The sequence below is a fragment of the Sminthopsis crassicaudata genome, chromosome 3 (genome assembly GCF_048593235.1).
Source record: "Sminthopsis crassicaudata isolate SCR6 chromosome 3, ASM4859323v1, whole genome shotgun sequence".
In the NCBI taxonomy this organism is placed as follows: Eukaryota; Metazoa; Chordata; class Mammalia; order Dasyuromorphia; family Dasyuridae; genus Sminthopsis; species Sminthopsis crassicaudata.
The window spans coordinates 56,950,073-56,967,254 of NC_133619.1; the positions used below are offsets into that span (position 1 = coordinate 56,950,073).

The window sequence follows — 17,182 nt, forward strand, 5'->3', positions numbered from 1 at the left end:
ATATTTAAAGTTCTCCTAGCTTTGCTATGTCCTAAGGATATTGAATTATCACAATAATTATTATAGAAATGGTATCCTTATCACTTACCCATAGTCGCTTCTTTCCCTTATTATTTTCTTTGTTATGCTACTATCTTTTCAATCCCCTAGTCTTATGGACTAAATATAGCTTTATAAAACATAATTTCCTCTTTATAAGAAATCTTTGAATTAATGAGTAAATCCTGAAATTATAAATTTCCTTTAGAATAAGAAATTGTATTAGCACCCTGAAAAAAATAAATGTTTGCACTAAAATATTTTCCTGGTATGGGGAGCTAAAATTTGCAGTATGGTAGGGATGCTCTGGACAGTTATGCTCACTTTAGCCATGGAATATCTGAGGTACAGATCTATTAAAAGATATGCCAGATGTCATATGCTCACACATTTGTAATATTAAAATGGGAATCTAAGGCTGTAAGTAGGATAGAGAGACAAGTACTTACTTTGCTACAGGACATTGACTTTGGAGAGTGCAGTTGGCTTGTGTTTCCAATCTGCCATCTTCTTAATTTCCCAAAGACTTAGTCTTTCTGTGTAACTGATACCATGATCTTTGATCTTATCAACCCTAGTCTAGGGTCTCCTTTTTTTAATGTACCTGACCCAAGAACACAACTCAACAAATCATTATCATCATCATCTCCTTCATCAAACAGGAAGAGCTTTGTTTAAATTGAACTGCATTTTGATTGTTTGACATCAGGATAAAAATCATACAAGAGAAGACTTGGGTTCAAGGCTGTGCAACCCTGGGTAAATCACTTATCCTCTCAGTTCCTCCACTCAATTCTCTAATACTCTCAGTTGCAGAGTGGGTGCAGATCAGCTTTAGTAGATTTCTCAAACTTATTACAATAACATCACAGATCTGCTCAAAATAAAAACGAAATCAAACAAATTAAAACTCTTGTATAGAGCAGCCAGCCCACAGAATTAGTCATCTTTGCTCCCTTCATATAGCTCAGTCTTCCTACCAATTTTCATAGCTCTGTTTCTTTTTCTTTTTTCTTTTTTTTTCTTTCTTTTTTTTGGGTGAGGCAGTTGGGGTTAAGTGACTTGCCCAGGGTCACACAGCTAGAAGTGTTAAGTGTCCAAGACCAGATTTGAACTTAGGTCCTTCTGACTTCAGGGCTGGTGCTCTATCCACTGCACCACCTAGCTTCCCCCCATAGTTCTGTGTCTTAAATCAATATCCTTTCCAGTTACATAGAGTGCTTAAGAATTAGAGAAAAGGAAGCACATCTAGGAGAACAAGTAATGACCTGAAAATTTGGAAGATACTGATGGACTGCCAGCATCCCATTGGCCAGCTTCCTTGAAATATTCTTAGTAAACCAGTCCCTTAGTCCTTCCATCAACAATGGTAGTATTTTTCACATTCACTTCTTAGGCCAGAGAACTCTATCTTAAATCCAGAGAGCAGCAACATCATGTTTTCTCCCAGGATTAAGAAGTTATAAATAGCTAAAAGGAAAAAAGAAAGAATAAATACCATATTTTCCATTTGGCAGCCCATTTGTACTTTGATATTGAGTATTTGCTATGAAAAAGGCACTGAGTTGGGCACTATTGGCTTGACTTTACCAATGTTGGTTTAAAATTGTCTTGTTCTACCTACCAGAGAGATAAATAACTTTGATTTTTTCAGAGTTCTAACTGATATTGTGAGTAAATGCCATGAGGAGCAACTAGACCACTCTGTCAAATCTTATATAAAGGTATGGAAATCCCTTAGTCCTTTGTCTTGTATCTTTATATGACATGTAGTTTGTATTCTTTCCTTCGATATTAGTATGTGTTCTCCTTTCAACAGGTCAGTCCCTGACTCTATGGCGCTCAATAAAACATTCACCATTTTTTTAGTTCCATCTCTTTGTATTGACTAGCTAAGTGTACAGCTTTATACGTGTAAATATACATTTATATGCGAGAGGGAGATAAACTAAGTTTTTCTTCTTTATAAGCTAAAATCAACAATTTCAGTGTAAAATTGAAAAAATGTATGTGGGTTTGCTGAATGCTATATGTTCTTTAATATTTTCTTAGCTCTTTTTTATTGTTTTCTCAGGCATTTTTTTTTCATTTCCCCAGTAACTGTATATTTGTACCTGCTTCTGGTATGTTAAAAACTTTATCTTCTGGCATGAGTCATCTGCCCATCTCATCATGTGCATTGCTTTTTCCAATGTCCTTCTTCCAGTTTTCACTCAGGGATCTATAGTTTCCATTGCCCAGTTGGCCTCTTTTCCTGCCAGTGAACTTGGGATGATGTTTTGCAAGGTCATAGAAATATTACATCCAACTGCACCTCAATGAGGAGAAATAATAGGCTTTTTGAAGGAAAAATGGACTTTTCCCCAAAATTATATAGATATAGATATAGATCTAATATATCTATATCTATATCTATGTATATAATATATATATATATATGCCCACAAAGCCCCAAGTTGTTATGTTCACATAAAAACCTAAATGGAACAGGGCATTGAGTTCAATGGAACTATACTTTTAGAATATTCAGAGAGATAAGGAGTAGAAGTCCATGGCCTTTTTAAGAAAAAAAATTAGTTTAGACATGCTTTTATCAGTACAAGAGCCTGTTATAGAAACACCATCCATCGATGCAAATTGCAACTCAATTGTAACTTATCCTCTTAGAGAGTTGTCTATAATACTAACAGGTTCAATGACTTGCCTGGAGTCACACAGCCAACACATGTCAGAGGCTGAATCTGAACCCAAATTGTCTTGACCTCTATCAACCAAGCCACACTATTTCTAGGTTTCTTTAGAGTGGAAACATGATGTGGTACACCAGCAGGTTCTTCTTTCAAAGTAATGGCAGGAAGACTATTTAAGATCAGAGAAATAGAAAGAATTTTTGATTTATATATACAGGTTTTGAAAAGACAGTTTTCCTTTTCTTTAACCCACCCACCCATTTCTCAGATTTCTACAAAGGTGCAGATTCCCTTTGACTTCTTCAAGAGCAGCAAAAGAAAAATTAGATATGGAATCAACTAAAAATTTGATTTAGTTCCTCTGGTGATAGTAATGAAGTTTTGGGATCTCACAGACTCCAATTTTTATCTTTATCTTTGAAGATCTGAGAGAGCAAAAGTGAGACTTCTGAATCCAGTCCAATTTATTCTCAGAACAGGAATATTGATTTTTTGTCCTCACATAGCTGAAATCCCCAAATCCCTCATATAAAGTTTTTATTTTATATCAAGTCTTAAAAAATTTTTAAAGCACTTAAAGACATCTAAAATAAAGGTAATCAATTTGGATTCCATTACAGAAAAGTCACCATACTGGGGAATTATGAAACCTTGATTCTAGTTTTAACCCTACCACTAATGATTATACAACTTTGAACAAGTCTTTTATATTCTTTAAGCCTGATATTTCTCATGTGAGAAATTAGACTAGGTTATCTTTGAGTTTTTTCCAGCTTAAACAGTCTGATTCTGTGGCTGAAATCCTCAATTAGTGAAGAACCAATACTTTCCCCTATTATTTCGTTCTGATTGGGGAACTGGGGCTGAAATTTGCTTTCATTATATCATTCCCTTCCTAACAACCAGGAATGTTCTGAGAAAATGAGAGATTATTTGTTAAGTGCCTCAAATTCCTCAAAATAAATGCCAGTGAATTTCTGCATAGTTTAATAATTATTCAGATAAAAATAAACACCATTTCAAGTTCAGTGATGCCAAATGCTGCTAATTCACTTCATCTACAATAGCCAGAAGTACTGTAGAGGCAGTGGATTCAATTCAATTCCAAGCTGCAAAGCAGTATAATGCACTACCATGTTCAAGTTCTAATTCAAAGAAGAAACTTATTCAGAGCTTAGAGCTAAATAATTGTGCATGTATATGATAAAGTTGGAGTCTATCTTGTTTGAGTGATATTACATGATTTTTAAAAGAACTTTTCCTCAATTCCATATAATTTCATATGTCTGTTAGCTCTTCCATTACACTCTGTAATGAGTCTTGGATGAGTCAAGACTTATTAGGATCACATATGGTCTGATAATGTTGAAATTCTGCATTTGGAAACAGTTATCTTCTTTTGCACTTCTGTTGCCCTCATCAAAGTCTGTTTTCTGTCTGCATTTTGAATAACACCCTGTCTGTCATGACTATATTGAAGTTGAAAAATGAATTTTGCCATCTCTTGAGTACTAATTCATAAGCAACATAGTGATAATGTAATAACTAATTATCAGAATATCTAAATTGGTTTTTAGTGCACAGATTGATATGTTTCAATACAAAGGAGAAAGAAAAGGTGAATTCTTATAATAAAAAATAGATATCATCTGAATGCACACATTAATAATAATAGTAATGGTAGCCAGCATTTTTATAATGTTTTAAGATCTACTAAGCAACTGTGTGTATATTTTCTCATATGAATCTCTCAATAATATAGTGAGATGGGTTCTATTAAGTGTGACCATGACACCTCTCTGATTTTACTAATGATAGAGGTTCATGAGTGATCTGTTAGAAGTTTCTAATCATGGGGCTGCTATGGACTAGACCTGTAGTACACCTTATCCTGCTGGCCTTTGGCTTGGACTCTCTTCCCCACTTGGCCATTTGAGTGGGTACTCTGCCCCTTTTAGGATGAAGAGTTGCTACCATTTCTACTGGAAGAGAGAAGGGGAAAAGGTGCCCCCCAAGTAGGTGGGTCAAATACCCTCCATGTTTCCTCATGATTCCTTAATCATTCTGTCTGTCTATCACATCCTTGCCTTTTCAGTGTCTGTGAGGTAAGAACTTAGAAGGAGCAAGGCCCCCAAATGCCACTCGCCTCCCACAAAGTAGTTTAGTCAAAGGCATATCAGACTCATATTTGGGACCTCATTAGTTTGGATGGTAATATCTGCAAAGAGCAGATTATTCTAAGCAATAGATGAGAGATTAAGAACATTATTTTCTGGATTTCTGTTACATCTCATTTGATCCACTTCTTGGATTTTCTCCAGTACGTATTCAAGACTACAACATACAAAGAAAAAACAGTCCATGAGGAACTGACAAAGAATATGACTGGTCTTCTGAAATCAAATGATTTAGCAACAATCAAACACATCTTGAAGGTAAAACAACTTTAATATTATGTTTCATTTATTAATACCATGTATTTTTTTCATCTTCATTTTCTTCTTCAGTAGATCTAGAGTAATAACAATAATGGATTTCCACATAGGAAATCTATAGTTTCAATCATGCATTTCATAGTAGAAGGTCATGATTGAATTGATGACTAAGGCAAATTTGAGTACTTCTTCAAAGCATTACTTGAAACAAGGACAAAAATTATTTCAAATTGGTATTGTAGCAGAGGACAATATGGAGTAATTGCTGGAGACCTGGCTTTAAAATTAAGAGGACCTGAGCTGAAACTCCCTCTCTGACAAATACAGGGACTATAACTTTGAACAAGTCATTTTATCTTTCAATTCCTCTAGTTACTCTCAAAGATTTTAAATTGTAGAGAAGGTACCGACCTGTGCCACAATGAATTTTTTATACCAGTGAAATCAAAGCTCTAGCCCAAACAATTTTTCAGAAAATTATGAGAAATACATTATATAAATATAATAATGGGAGTATATAACAATGTCTGTATGCGTTGTTCTTTTTCCAATATGATTTCATCAGTATGGTTATCCCCTCTAGTAATAAAAATGGCAGTTGGCAATCTCTCTATTCATCATTAGTTGTTATGACCCAGAACTTAATACCTTGATAACCAGGGAGGCTAATCCTCAGACAGCACATAATCTATCCTGAGACCTCTATTCCAAGCCTTTTCAGTTGGTTTTGGACATGATAGAATTAGTGTCCCACTGGCATACCCTTTGAGAACCTATGTTACATAGAATACCATAATAAGTTATTAGAATGAGACTTCAGGAGCAGAATTCACATATTTTAAATAAATGTCTATGAGAAAATGAATATTGGTTTTCAACAAATATTTACTAAGTACCTTTTACATATTAGTACTGGGGCCACAAAAAGAAAGGAAAATATTCCTCTCTTCAAGGATATTACCTTCTATTAAACATTAATTATTTCTTTTGTCAATGGGAAAATATGAATTGAAGATAGATTTCAAAAAGCCAGATCACATACCCTTTTCAATTTCTGACCCTGGATTCACATAGCTACAACTATAATTTGGCCAACAGTTGCATTTTACCTAGTATGACACTATTTTAAGAGAACAGGGTATATGTTATTTGGGCTTCATTTCTCTCAGTGTATGCTTTGAGACTCATAGGTTTCTTTAATGTACTAAAGAGCCATTTATCTACAATGGAAAAAAATTGATCAAAAAGATAAATCTCAAGATTGGAAACAAATTGTTAATAATGACCTGAAAAAATGTTCAACTTGCCATATCTTTCATTTCTCAGCAGAGAAGTGGTAGATTATAAGAGGAGAATAAATTGCCCAATTGTCAGAAATGGCCAATGTTTCCATTTGTTTTGGTTGATTGTTTGTCACAGAGATTCTTCTATATAGGAAAGAGAGAAAATCAATGGGAAGTGACTATGACAAAAGAATTTTAAAAGATCATCAAGAAGACATTTTAAAAGAAAAAATTGCAACCTCAATAATAAAAGATACAAATTAAAATAATTTTGAGTTACCACTTTAGGCCCATTAAATTGGCCCCCCAAAATTAAAAGCAATGAAAATTGGTGTTGTGGAATTGTGAAGGAGTTAATAGGAATTTTTGGTAATCAATCTGTCAGTATGCAACAATTATTATTCTTTAATCCAATAAATCTAAAACTGAATACTGAAAGTGTTATAATAAACAAGAGATTGATGTTCAAATATTTTTATAGAAACATTACATGTAAGGGGAAAACCTGAAAAAAAAAAAAACCTGAAAACAGCAATAGAGAAATAGTTAAGTTGTAGTACTATTCATGAAATGGGTTGTTATAATACTGTCAAGTCTGACAAACTAGAAAGACCAAGAAATCTAGAAAAATTATTAAAGTTCTACAAAGAAAAAATAAAAGAAAGCATAATTAGAAAAAAGAATGGAATACATACTAACTATAATCATATGCACCCCATACCAGAATAAGGTCAAAATGGGTACATGATTTGGGCATAAAGATTGATACCATAAGCAAATTAAGAGAGCAAAGGAGAGTTTACTTCTCAGATCTTTGGAGAAAGGAGGAGCTTATGACCAAATAATTAGAGAATATTATGAAATGCAAAATGGACAACTTTGATTACATTAAATTAAAAAGATTTTGTACAAACAAAATAACAGAAAGAACATTAAGAGGAAAGTACAAAGCTGGGGAAAAGAAGTTTACACCAGTGTGTTTCTGATAAAAGTATCATTTCTAAAATATATAAAAACTGTGTCAAATTTATAAGAATACAAATCATTCCCCAGTTAACAAATGATCAAAGGCTATGAACAGACAATTTTCAGATGATGAAATTAAAGCCATCTGTAGTCACATGAAAAAATTATCTAAATCACTATTGATTAGAGAAATGCAAATTCAAACAACTCTGAGGTACTACCTCATATCTCTCAGATTGACTAAGATGACAGAAAAAGTTAATGATAAGAGTTGGAGGGGATGTGGGAAAACTGGGACACAAATGTTGGTGGAGTTGTGAAATGATCCAACCATTCTTGAGATCAATTTGAAACTATGCCATAAGGGCTATCAAAATGCCTTCTGACCCTGCAGTGCCACTAGTGGATCTGTAACCCAGAGAAATCATAAAAGAGGGAGAAGAGCTCACATGTGCAAAAATATTTGTAGAGGCCCTTTTTGTGGTGGCAAAGAATTGCAAAATGAGTAGATGCCTATCAACTGGGGAGTGGTTGAATAAGTTGTGGTATATAAAAGTAATAGAATATTATTGTTCTATTAAAAAAAAAAACTATGAACAAGCTGATTTTAGAAAGAACTGGAAAGATTTACATGAACTGATGGTGAGTGAAACAAGCAGAACCAGCAACACATTGTAACAATAACAGCAAGACTGTTCTATGATCAATTATAAAAAACTAATTACAATCATGTGAAGGAAAATGAGAATAGACAAGTGATTCAAATGGGAATTTAGAGGGAATACCTGAATTAGTATTATATTTTATATCTTTAATTTAAATGTAAAACTTTGCTACATGAATTTAGTTCATAGGATATTGGGACAAGAATTGGAAAGAACATCAGAAGCCATCTAGCTCAAATCCTTCATTTTATAAATAGAGCAATTGAGGCCCAATAAATTTAAGTCATTTCCCAAAATAACACAAGTCTTAAGTAAGCCTCGGAGATGAGATTTGAACCCAAGTTCTCTAACTCAAAAGCCAGTGCACCTTACATTGTACCACATTGTCACCTAAATGGTAAGATTTTTGTTTATTTGGGATTTTTTATAGCATTTTAAGATGAAAATTTACTCTGGGTGATATTGGGCTCATCAATATTTCATGCAGTAGTAGAACAAGTAAAACTGAACTTTACCATGGGGAGAAAAGCCTTACAATTATCTGACAAGAGATAGCTAGTCTAATATAAATAAGTAAAATAGTAGAGAAAGGCATTAGGATATTTGGCTTAATTTACTCTTATTAAAGCCATTGAAATTATCTTGATTTTGTTTTTCTCTGTTAATGTGTGTACTGGAATTATTTTCCATAGAGACAAAATGATTGTGTCCCCAAGTGTTGTTAAATTTATTTTACCATCAAAAATTCTATGTTTACTTAATTTTTAAAAAATATTAGTAATTTAATTAAAGAGATAAATTTATTTTTAAGTCAAAAGGAACCCATTGCAAATGAAATTCATGTCCTATGGTGAGTAAACCTTTAATAAGAAAAATGGTTAACACCTTATAGCCTGCTCTGAAGCTTAGAAAGAAGAATCCTTCATTCTTAAACCCGGAGGAAAGGGTTACATGCAAAAAGTTGTCCTGAATTTAAATTTTATTTGTGAAGTCATGAACTTAGCAGATATCTTGCCTTCTGAAATGATAAATTTAAATTTAACTCATGTCACATTTTTATTGTTGTTCAGTCATTTCAGTCATGTCCAACTTATTATGACCTCATTTATAGTTTTCTTGGTAAAAATACAGGGTGGTTTGCCATTTCCTTCTCCAACTCATTTTCCAGATGAGAAAACTGAGGCAAATAAGATTAAGAGACTTGCCCAGGGTCACACAGACATTAAGTGTCTGAGGCTGGATTTGATCTCATTTTAGACCAGGCACTCTCTATTTGTCACATTTAACTTTCTAATAATGAATTTCAGAAAGTTTTTGAGATATATTTCATATGATTGATAAATGCGGGTGAATGCAATATAGGTTGGCTTTCTATCATGAAGATGAGTTTGTATCTTGGTTTGTTTGTTTGTTTGTTTGTTTTCAGCATTCCTGGTTCTTCTTTGACATTATCTCAAAGTCAATGGCGCAGCACTTGGTTGACACAAAGAAAATTGAGGTAAGACTGGTTATCAAATAAGTGTGTATTCTTACAAAGTCAGTAAAAGAACCTGAGTTCATAAATAAGCCCTTTCTTTAAAAAAAAAACATAGTTATAATATGACCCTATGATCTGAACCAGGAAAAAACCAAGATAACCTAACAATTAAGTTGAACCTCAAAATTCCAGATTCAAATGAAAGCTGAAAAGTCACAGTCTGAGTATATAAGTATTCTTAAGTTTGATATCATATAGACAAAGCTTTAAGATAAATTACTGAATGTTTAACTTTTTTATCAAGTTGACTTGGTATCAGATTACAGGATTAGTAAGATTTTCCACTTCAATTACAGCTGCTGGATATTTTCTCCTCCTCAGGTCATGGCATAATTTTAGGGAAAGATCACTGGCCTTGGGAGTTAAGAGACTGGTTTGCTGGCTATAACACTTACTTTATGTAGCCATGAGTAATAAATGAATTGATTAATTATGGTGACATATAGGTAGTATTTAAATACCACTTTAAGAGGCTAACATAACTTTATCTCATTTTATCCTCACAACAACCCTGAGATCTATATGCTATTATTATCTCTATTCTTTCCAGATAAGGAAACTGAAGGAGACAGAGTTTAAGTGACTTAACCTTTGTCTCACAGCTAGTATTTGAGGCAAGAATTCAGGTCTTATTGACTCCAGATCTAGGACATTATTCTCTGTGCTGTCTTGCTACTACTTAACCACTTATAGCATTAGTTTCTTCTTCATTTAAAATGAGTCTAATATCACTGTATGAATGGTTATTGTGGCCAAAAAAAATCTCTTCCTGAATCTCATTGTACTAAATAAACATGTAAGCAATCAAGCAGAAACTGTGAATTACCGGATCCACTTCAATTTAAAAAACTTATATATAACCTTGGAGGACTTTCAAGGAGCCCATTGAATATTCTCAGATATAAATGTACAATATCTGATGGTCATCTTGAGGTTTTGGCCCATGTTCTTTATCCACAGAATTTCCCCCAGAAACTGTGGTATATGTAGGAATTATGAAGATACAATTGAAGCACCACACAAATTGATCTCTTTAATCACTGGACTTGGAATCAAGAAGTCATGGGTTCAAATCTAGCCTCAGAAACTTTTAGCTGTGTAACACTAGGCAAGTCGCTTAATCTCTCTTTGCCTGAGTTTCCTCATCTGTAACACAGAGAATGATAATAAGACCTACCTTCTAGAGGTGTTGTGAGGATCAAATGAGATAATAATTGTGAAATATTTTGCAACCTTTAAAGTGCTACATAAATGCTAATTATTTTTTCTTAATCAAGTATTTGGATATCCTGAAGAAAAGGATAAAAATACTTAATGGAATAAATGATATTGATTTGAAATTAAATGAAGATAATCATGATAATACATGCAAAGATAGTTTCCAACATTCACCTTTGCAAAACCTTGTATTCCAAATTATTCTTTCTCTTTTCTCTCCTTCCTTCTCCCCAAGACAGCAAGCAATTTGATATAGGTTAAACATGTGCAATATATTTTCTTGGTCTTATAATATGATCCTCAAAATAATATTAGTTAGTACAGGATTAACAATTAGGATTAATTAAATAACAAGATACAGCTAATTAGAATTACAGTATTCTAAAAACGGAGGTGACTCAGATATCATCTAATCTGACCCTCTCATTTTTCAGATGAGGAAATTCACAAGACCCTGAGAGTTAAGAGATGCACTTGAGATTCCATAAGTAGTAAGGGGCAGAAAAAAGAATCTTAATCCCAAACCTATTGATTTGAATTTCAGCACTCAATCCCTTATATTAAATTAATATGATAGATTGCATTTTAAGTTGAGTAACACATATATCCCATTTTTAAATGCATCTGCTCTTTGTTTAGCTTCCACGGGCTCAGAGGTTTCCTTACTCTTACCAAAGTGAACTGGATGCATTAGTAATGGTCATCTCAGACCATGTGAGTTGGAAGTACAAAGAGGCTGTTGAAGAAACAAGAAGAGCAAACCAGAGTGTTGCCAGATTTCTTAAGGTAAATAAAATTTCTTTGAGATAAATAAAATGTCAAATTGAGGTTCTGCCATCACCTTCGCTATCACAAATTCACCAATTTCTAATTAGTATATCATAGTTTACAGTGATCATGCAAATTCTTTATTATTATCTAAACATGTAAAGAGCCTTTTCTCATAAGTGATTTTTATAAAACTACTTTTCTGGTCTTATGTTTATGTGGTTGTGGTTGTTTTCAGTTTTAAAGTCTCAGTGAAAAAAAGACCAGGTATTAATTCAACTGATGTGATGGTCATGTCACATCACAGGACTGACTACCAAGGGTTCTGTGTTTCAACTGTGAGAAAAATCTGTTGCTTGGCAACATCCTTCTCCTATAGCATTCATAGTATCATAGGATTATAGAACTGGACCATACCCTAGCAATTGCCTAGACCAACCCTTTTCATTTTGCTCATAAAGAAACTGAGACTCTCTGAGCTCTCTTAGAAAATATTTTCAAAAAGAAAAGGGGTATGGGAAGTGTAGCTAGGTGGCATAGTGGACAGTGCATAGGCCCTGGTGTCAGGAGCAACCAAGTTCAAATACAGGCTACTGCCTCTATGAAACAAGTAACCTTTCCATAGCCAGGCAACTCTATTACACTATAAATTACAAGTAAAATGCCCATCTGTATTGTGGAGTTTTCATATTGCCAATTCCTTACACTAATGAAGTCACAGGTTCAGACAATAAAAAATCCTAATATACTGTTTTTTTCCTTACTCTTAACATTTTAGATGCTTTATATCAACAGAATAGGTCTTTTGCTTTTGTATACTTATTAAATGAATTAACAAATGCTCTAATCCCTTTCCCCTCCCCTTCCTTCAACTATAAAACTTCTCTATCTCTTTGCTTCTTTCTGTGTGACACACACACACACACACACACACACACAGGCACATAAACACCCCTAATAATTATTAATATAATTAGGGGTCAGATAGAACTAATGAAATCCTGGTATTATAGGATTAGGTAGTGTTTTTATCACATCATGTGAAAGCAGATGCTGCAAAGGTGAAAGTAGATCTGGGAAATAAATAGCTTGTTAAAGAAGATGGTAAATGAGAAAAGGATCTAGATTTCTACACCATAACTTAAAATATATAAGGGGTGGGCATGGAACTACAGATGGAATAACACTAACAAAGCCTGGCAAAATGTTTTTCTTATATTCTTTCATTTCTTCTCAAAGGTAAAAAGAGAAAAGGGAAAAGGAGAGTACTACTTACACATATGTCTTCTTAGCTAGCAGTTAGAACATAAGAATAGTAACAGAAACAACCAATAATTTGTAAAACAAAATCCAAAGAAGGAGCCAAAGTCTATATCTATAGACAAATGCATGAAATAAATCATCATTGGATATTTTTGCTTAATTGGTATTCTTCTTTGTACAAGGGTGGAATTTATTCTGGAGGAGGCATGGCATGTTTGAAAAAAAAGGGAGAGGAGTGGAAATTTACATGATAACTTTGTTGTATATGTAAAAGAAATAGCAAGTTGTTTATAGTGGATTTATGGTTTCATGTGCAATCATCTTTTTGTTGTACTATGTTATGAAAATGCTTATTTTATTCCATAATTTTTTTTGAAAAATTAGTTTTTTAAAAGGAAAAAGACTATGACACAGAACAGAAATTATCCATAAGACATTTCTTAAAAGTCAGCTAGAAAGTATAATTAAGGGGGACAAATATGACCTCATACTTATTACTGAAATTTCAGGACTCAAGAATATAGTTCTAAGAATAAATATAACTTATTCAGAAGAAATAAAATAAGTAAAGAGGAAGGAGAACAGCATTGTAAATTAGGAGGGTGTATTCAAAACGAGAAGTTGAGAATGCTCCAGGGATCTGTCTTTATACTCTTCTGTTTGACATTTTTATCAGTGACTTGGATGAAGGCACAGGCACTTATCAAACTGTCAAGTGGCATATATCTAGGAAGTATATCTAACACATTAGGCAAGTATCAAGATCCAAAAAGATTGCAACAGACTAGAAGGCTGAATTGAATAGGATGGAATTTAATAGCAAGAAATGTCAAGTCCTACACTTGAGCTCAATCAACCTCATAAGTGCCAGATGGAGTAGATGTGGCTAGACAGAAGTTTGTTTGAAAATGATATGGGGCTTTTAATGGAATTCTAATTCAGTGTGATGTAAATACCTGGAAAAGCTAATAAGATCTTAGCCTATTTTAAAATGATGTATTGTCCAAAACGTGTATAGTAAGAGTACCACTATATTCTGGCCTTTGAACTCCATTTGAAATATTGAGTTTGGACATGGAAATATGATTTTGGATATCATATTTTAGAAAGGATTTTGAGTGGCAGTAAAGTCTTCAAAGAAGGCAACTAGAGTATTGGGGCACCTAGAGATAATACTGTAAGGGAGAGCGGCTGAAAGAACTGGAAATGTTTGACATAGAGAAGCAAGGAGTTGGTTGGGTAGGAATAAGAGGATAGCTTTCTATAGGTACGTGAAGAGCTGTCTGTGGAAGAGTAATTAGACTTTGTTAACTTGTAGAAGTTTATAAATTTTTACTCAAGATAAGGGAAAATAATTGCTATTTTTTAGTCCTATCTATTTTTGGCAAAGATACTGTAGTGATTTGCCATTTCCTTTTCCATCTCACTTTATAGATGAAGAAATGAATCAAATAGTGTTAAAATGACTTACCCAGGGTTACTAGTAAGTATCTAAGGCCAGATTAGGAAGAAAGCTGGTACTCTATCCAGCTAGCTACCCTCTAGAGTTTCTAATAAGAGCTACCCCAAAATGGCGTGGGATGTTTCAAGAGGTGGCAGGTTTCCCCTCCCTAATGTTCTTAATGTTGACACTGGATGACCGCTTGTTACTGTGGATGCTACCAGAATCAACTTTGCCAATATTGTGGAAAGGGGATTCTCAGTTGCATATGGGTTAGAATGGATGAATTTTACATTCCCTTCCAAGATTAAGTTTGAGTAATTCTATATAAAATGTTGAATAAAACAATGCATTGAGAAGAATGAGCACAATCATTCCAAAATTACCAACTCATTCTCCTTGAATCTTAAAAATTAAAAGATAAGTCACCAAAGAAGGCAATGAAAAAGACTTCATTCTCAATAATGTTGATTTTAATAGCCTTTATTTTCTGTACTATATTTTTTCCCTCACTATCTATTTGTATTTCATTTACACAGAAATTACTGCTAGGAGTAGATAAATCAAGAATGTGAATGATACTGTGGTGAGGAAGCACAAGAGAGAAATGAAAAAAGGGTTGACTGCAAAATGCAATCAGATATTGAAAAGAAATTTTTGTGCATCATGAATTATAAAAGCTTGTTTGTCTCTCACAACCAATCTATCAAATTAATATTTTAAAGAACTTGTTGTTCCTTGCCAGTAAGAATTTTGATGAATTACCTGACCGTACTAAGCCTAAATTTATTCATCTATAAAATGAAGGAATTAAAACCTTAAAATTCATTTCAGCTTGAAATCTATGGTCCTATCATGTCTATCAGTCCTCTAGTTCAACTACAATTACTCAAATGCTGCAGTATTTTTTCTTCTTGATCAGATGATAGAAGAAATACAATCATAACACTTCATCTTCAGTGGCTTATAGAGTTGAGCTGACTTTTATAAGAATAAATAAATCAATTAAATTTTCTTGGGGGAAGTATTCTATAGTACTTTAAGATGACCCATTTGTTTCTCTTTCTCTTCTTAAAGAAATGAATGTTGAGATGAAAGAGAGAGAGAGAGAGAGAGATTGACAGAGATAATAGATTGAGAGACCAACAGAATGATGATGATGAAGATAGACAAATGGATAATGAGAATGGAGATAAATTAGTAGATGATGGAGACATAGAGATGATAGAGATAGACAGAAAGATGATAGACATATAGAGAAAGATATAGGGGATACAGGGATGCCGAGATATATAGATAGATAAATAAACAGACAAATGGAAGATGGGGATGAACATAGATTGATAGATGATGGAGACAAACAGATTGTAGAGACGCAGAGATACACAGAGAGATAGCTGAGAAAGTGATGTAAAGAAATAGAGAGAGAAGGGGGAAGGGACAAGAGATGAGATGATGGAAACAAATGACAGATTAATAGATATAATTTGAGGAAGGCAATCCTCATTCCAAAAGGCATTAGAATAATGTCTTTTGCAACTTTGGTGGATAATGTGCAGTGTTGTTCATTCCTTAACAAAAGAAAAGTGTGACCAATGGGAGGTTCCAGGAATAAGAGGGAAATAGCCTTATAACCAGTAGTTACCTCTCCTGATTGTGTCTCCCTGACAATGAGCTCCTTAGAAAATCCAGAACTACCTTTACTTGAGTACAGCTACCAAGACAATCTCTAACAAGAAAAATCATCCTAAGTTATGGTGTCTTAAATGTGAATACTTACAAAGTACTTTGTCCCAACAGACTTATGATACAGATTGTGTGAGTTTCCATTTTACATAAAAAGTATGAAAGTGATTTGAACAGGGATAAAGCTCAATTACTGTTAAGAGTAGCAGTCAAACTGAGATCTCTTGACTCCAAGTCCTTTGCTGTGCCCCAGTGCCTTTAAAATGATAATAACAGTTGATATTAATATGTGCTTTAAGATTCCCAAAACATTTTACCTAAATCAGGTTTTCCTGTTTGATCTGTGAGAAACTGAGGCTGACAAGGTTGAAGTGGCTTACCTGTGATAATTCAGGTAATAAAAAACAGAGAAGGTTGGAGTTTAGGTCCTTCCATATTTTCTTAGAAGGGGATGATATGAACAGTGATAACAAAGGGGGATCACTCTGCTTGGTTTTCATTATTCATAAAGACTTATCAACTTGTCTTGACAACTACAACTTCATTGTTCTTAGGATTCACTCAATTACCCTTTAATTCTGTGGGTTGTAGGAGCCTTAATACAGCAGATGTGAAAGAGGCCCAGGGAGGTCAGATGACTCAAAGCTAGGATCAAATAAGGTAGATAATCACATGTCTCCTGACTTCAAGTTTAGGGTTTTTATTTCATATTATACCACACCACTCCTTTACTACTTTAAAACATTTTTGTGTAAATAAAAGATAAAATATGATTATAAACAAAAAAGGAAGGTGGAAAAGAAATATGTTGCTCACCTGCTAACTTTCAAAAGATATTATAAAAATTAATAAATGTATGTTTTTAACTTTCTTTTTTCCATATGTTTGAACAATTACCACTTTGAAAGTAATATTTCATACAGGTCTTGAAGGCTTCTTAAAATATTTTAGTGATACTTCTGTATAAATGACACACTAAGTGATCTATTTAAATTTATTTGAATGCATTTAAGTGTCCTCAACATCAACATATTCTTATCTTATTATTTCTTAGCGCTGCTTTACATTTTTGGATCGTGGATTTGTATTTAAAATGGTCAACAACTATGTAAGCATGTTCTCCTCAGATGATCTCAAGGTAAGAATTATCTGTAGAAATAATAATATTTTAAAATATAAGGCTCTTAGCTA

The 17,182-nt window shown here is 33.5% G+C and overlaps 1 protein-coding gene across 5 annotated transcripts in view; it reads left to right on the forward strand.

Moving 5' to 3' along the window:
- Positions 1-17,182, forward strand: part of DOCK10 (dedicator of cytokinesis 10) — a 325,083-nt gene that overhangs the window by 240,299 nt on the left and 67,602 nt on the right. For all 5 annotated transcript variants that reach the window (XM_074298584.1, XM_074298583.1, XM_074298585.1 and 2 more), the window contains exons 25-29: positions 1,694-1,763; positions 5,051-5,164; positions 9,505-9,576; positions 11,473-11,619; positions 17,046-17,129. In XM_074298584.1, coding sequence (XP_074154685.1) covers positions 1,694-1,763; positions 5,051-5,164; positions 9,505-9,576; positions 11,473-11,619; positions 17,046-17,129 — 487 coding nt within the window. The remainder of the gene's footprint in view (positions 1-1,693; positions 1,764-5,050; positions 5,165-9,504; positions 9,577-11,472; positions 11,620-17,045; positions 17,130-17,182) is intronic.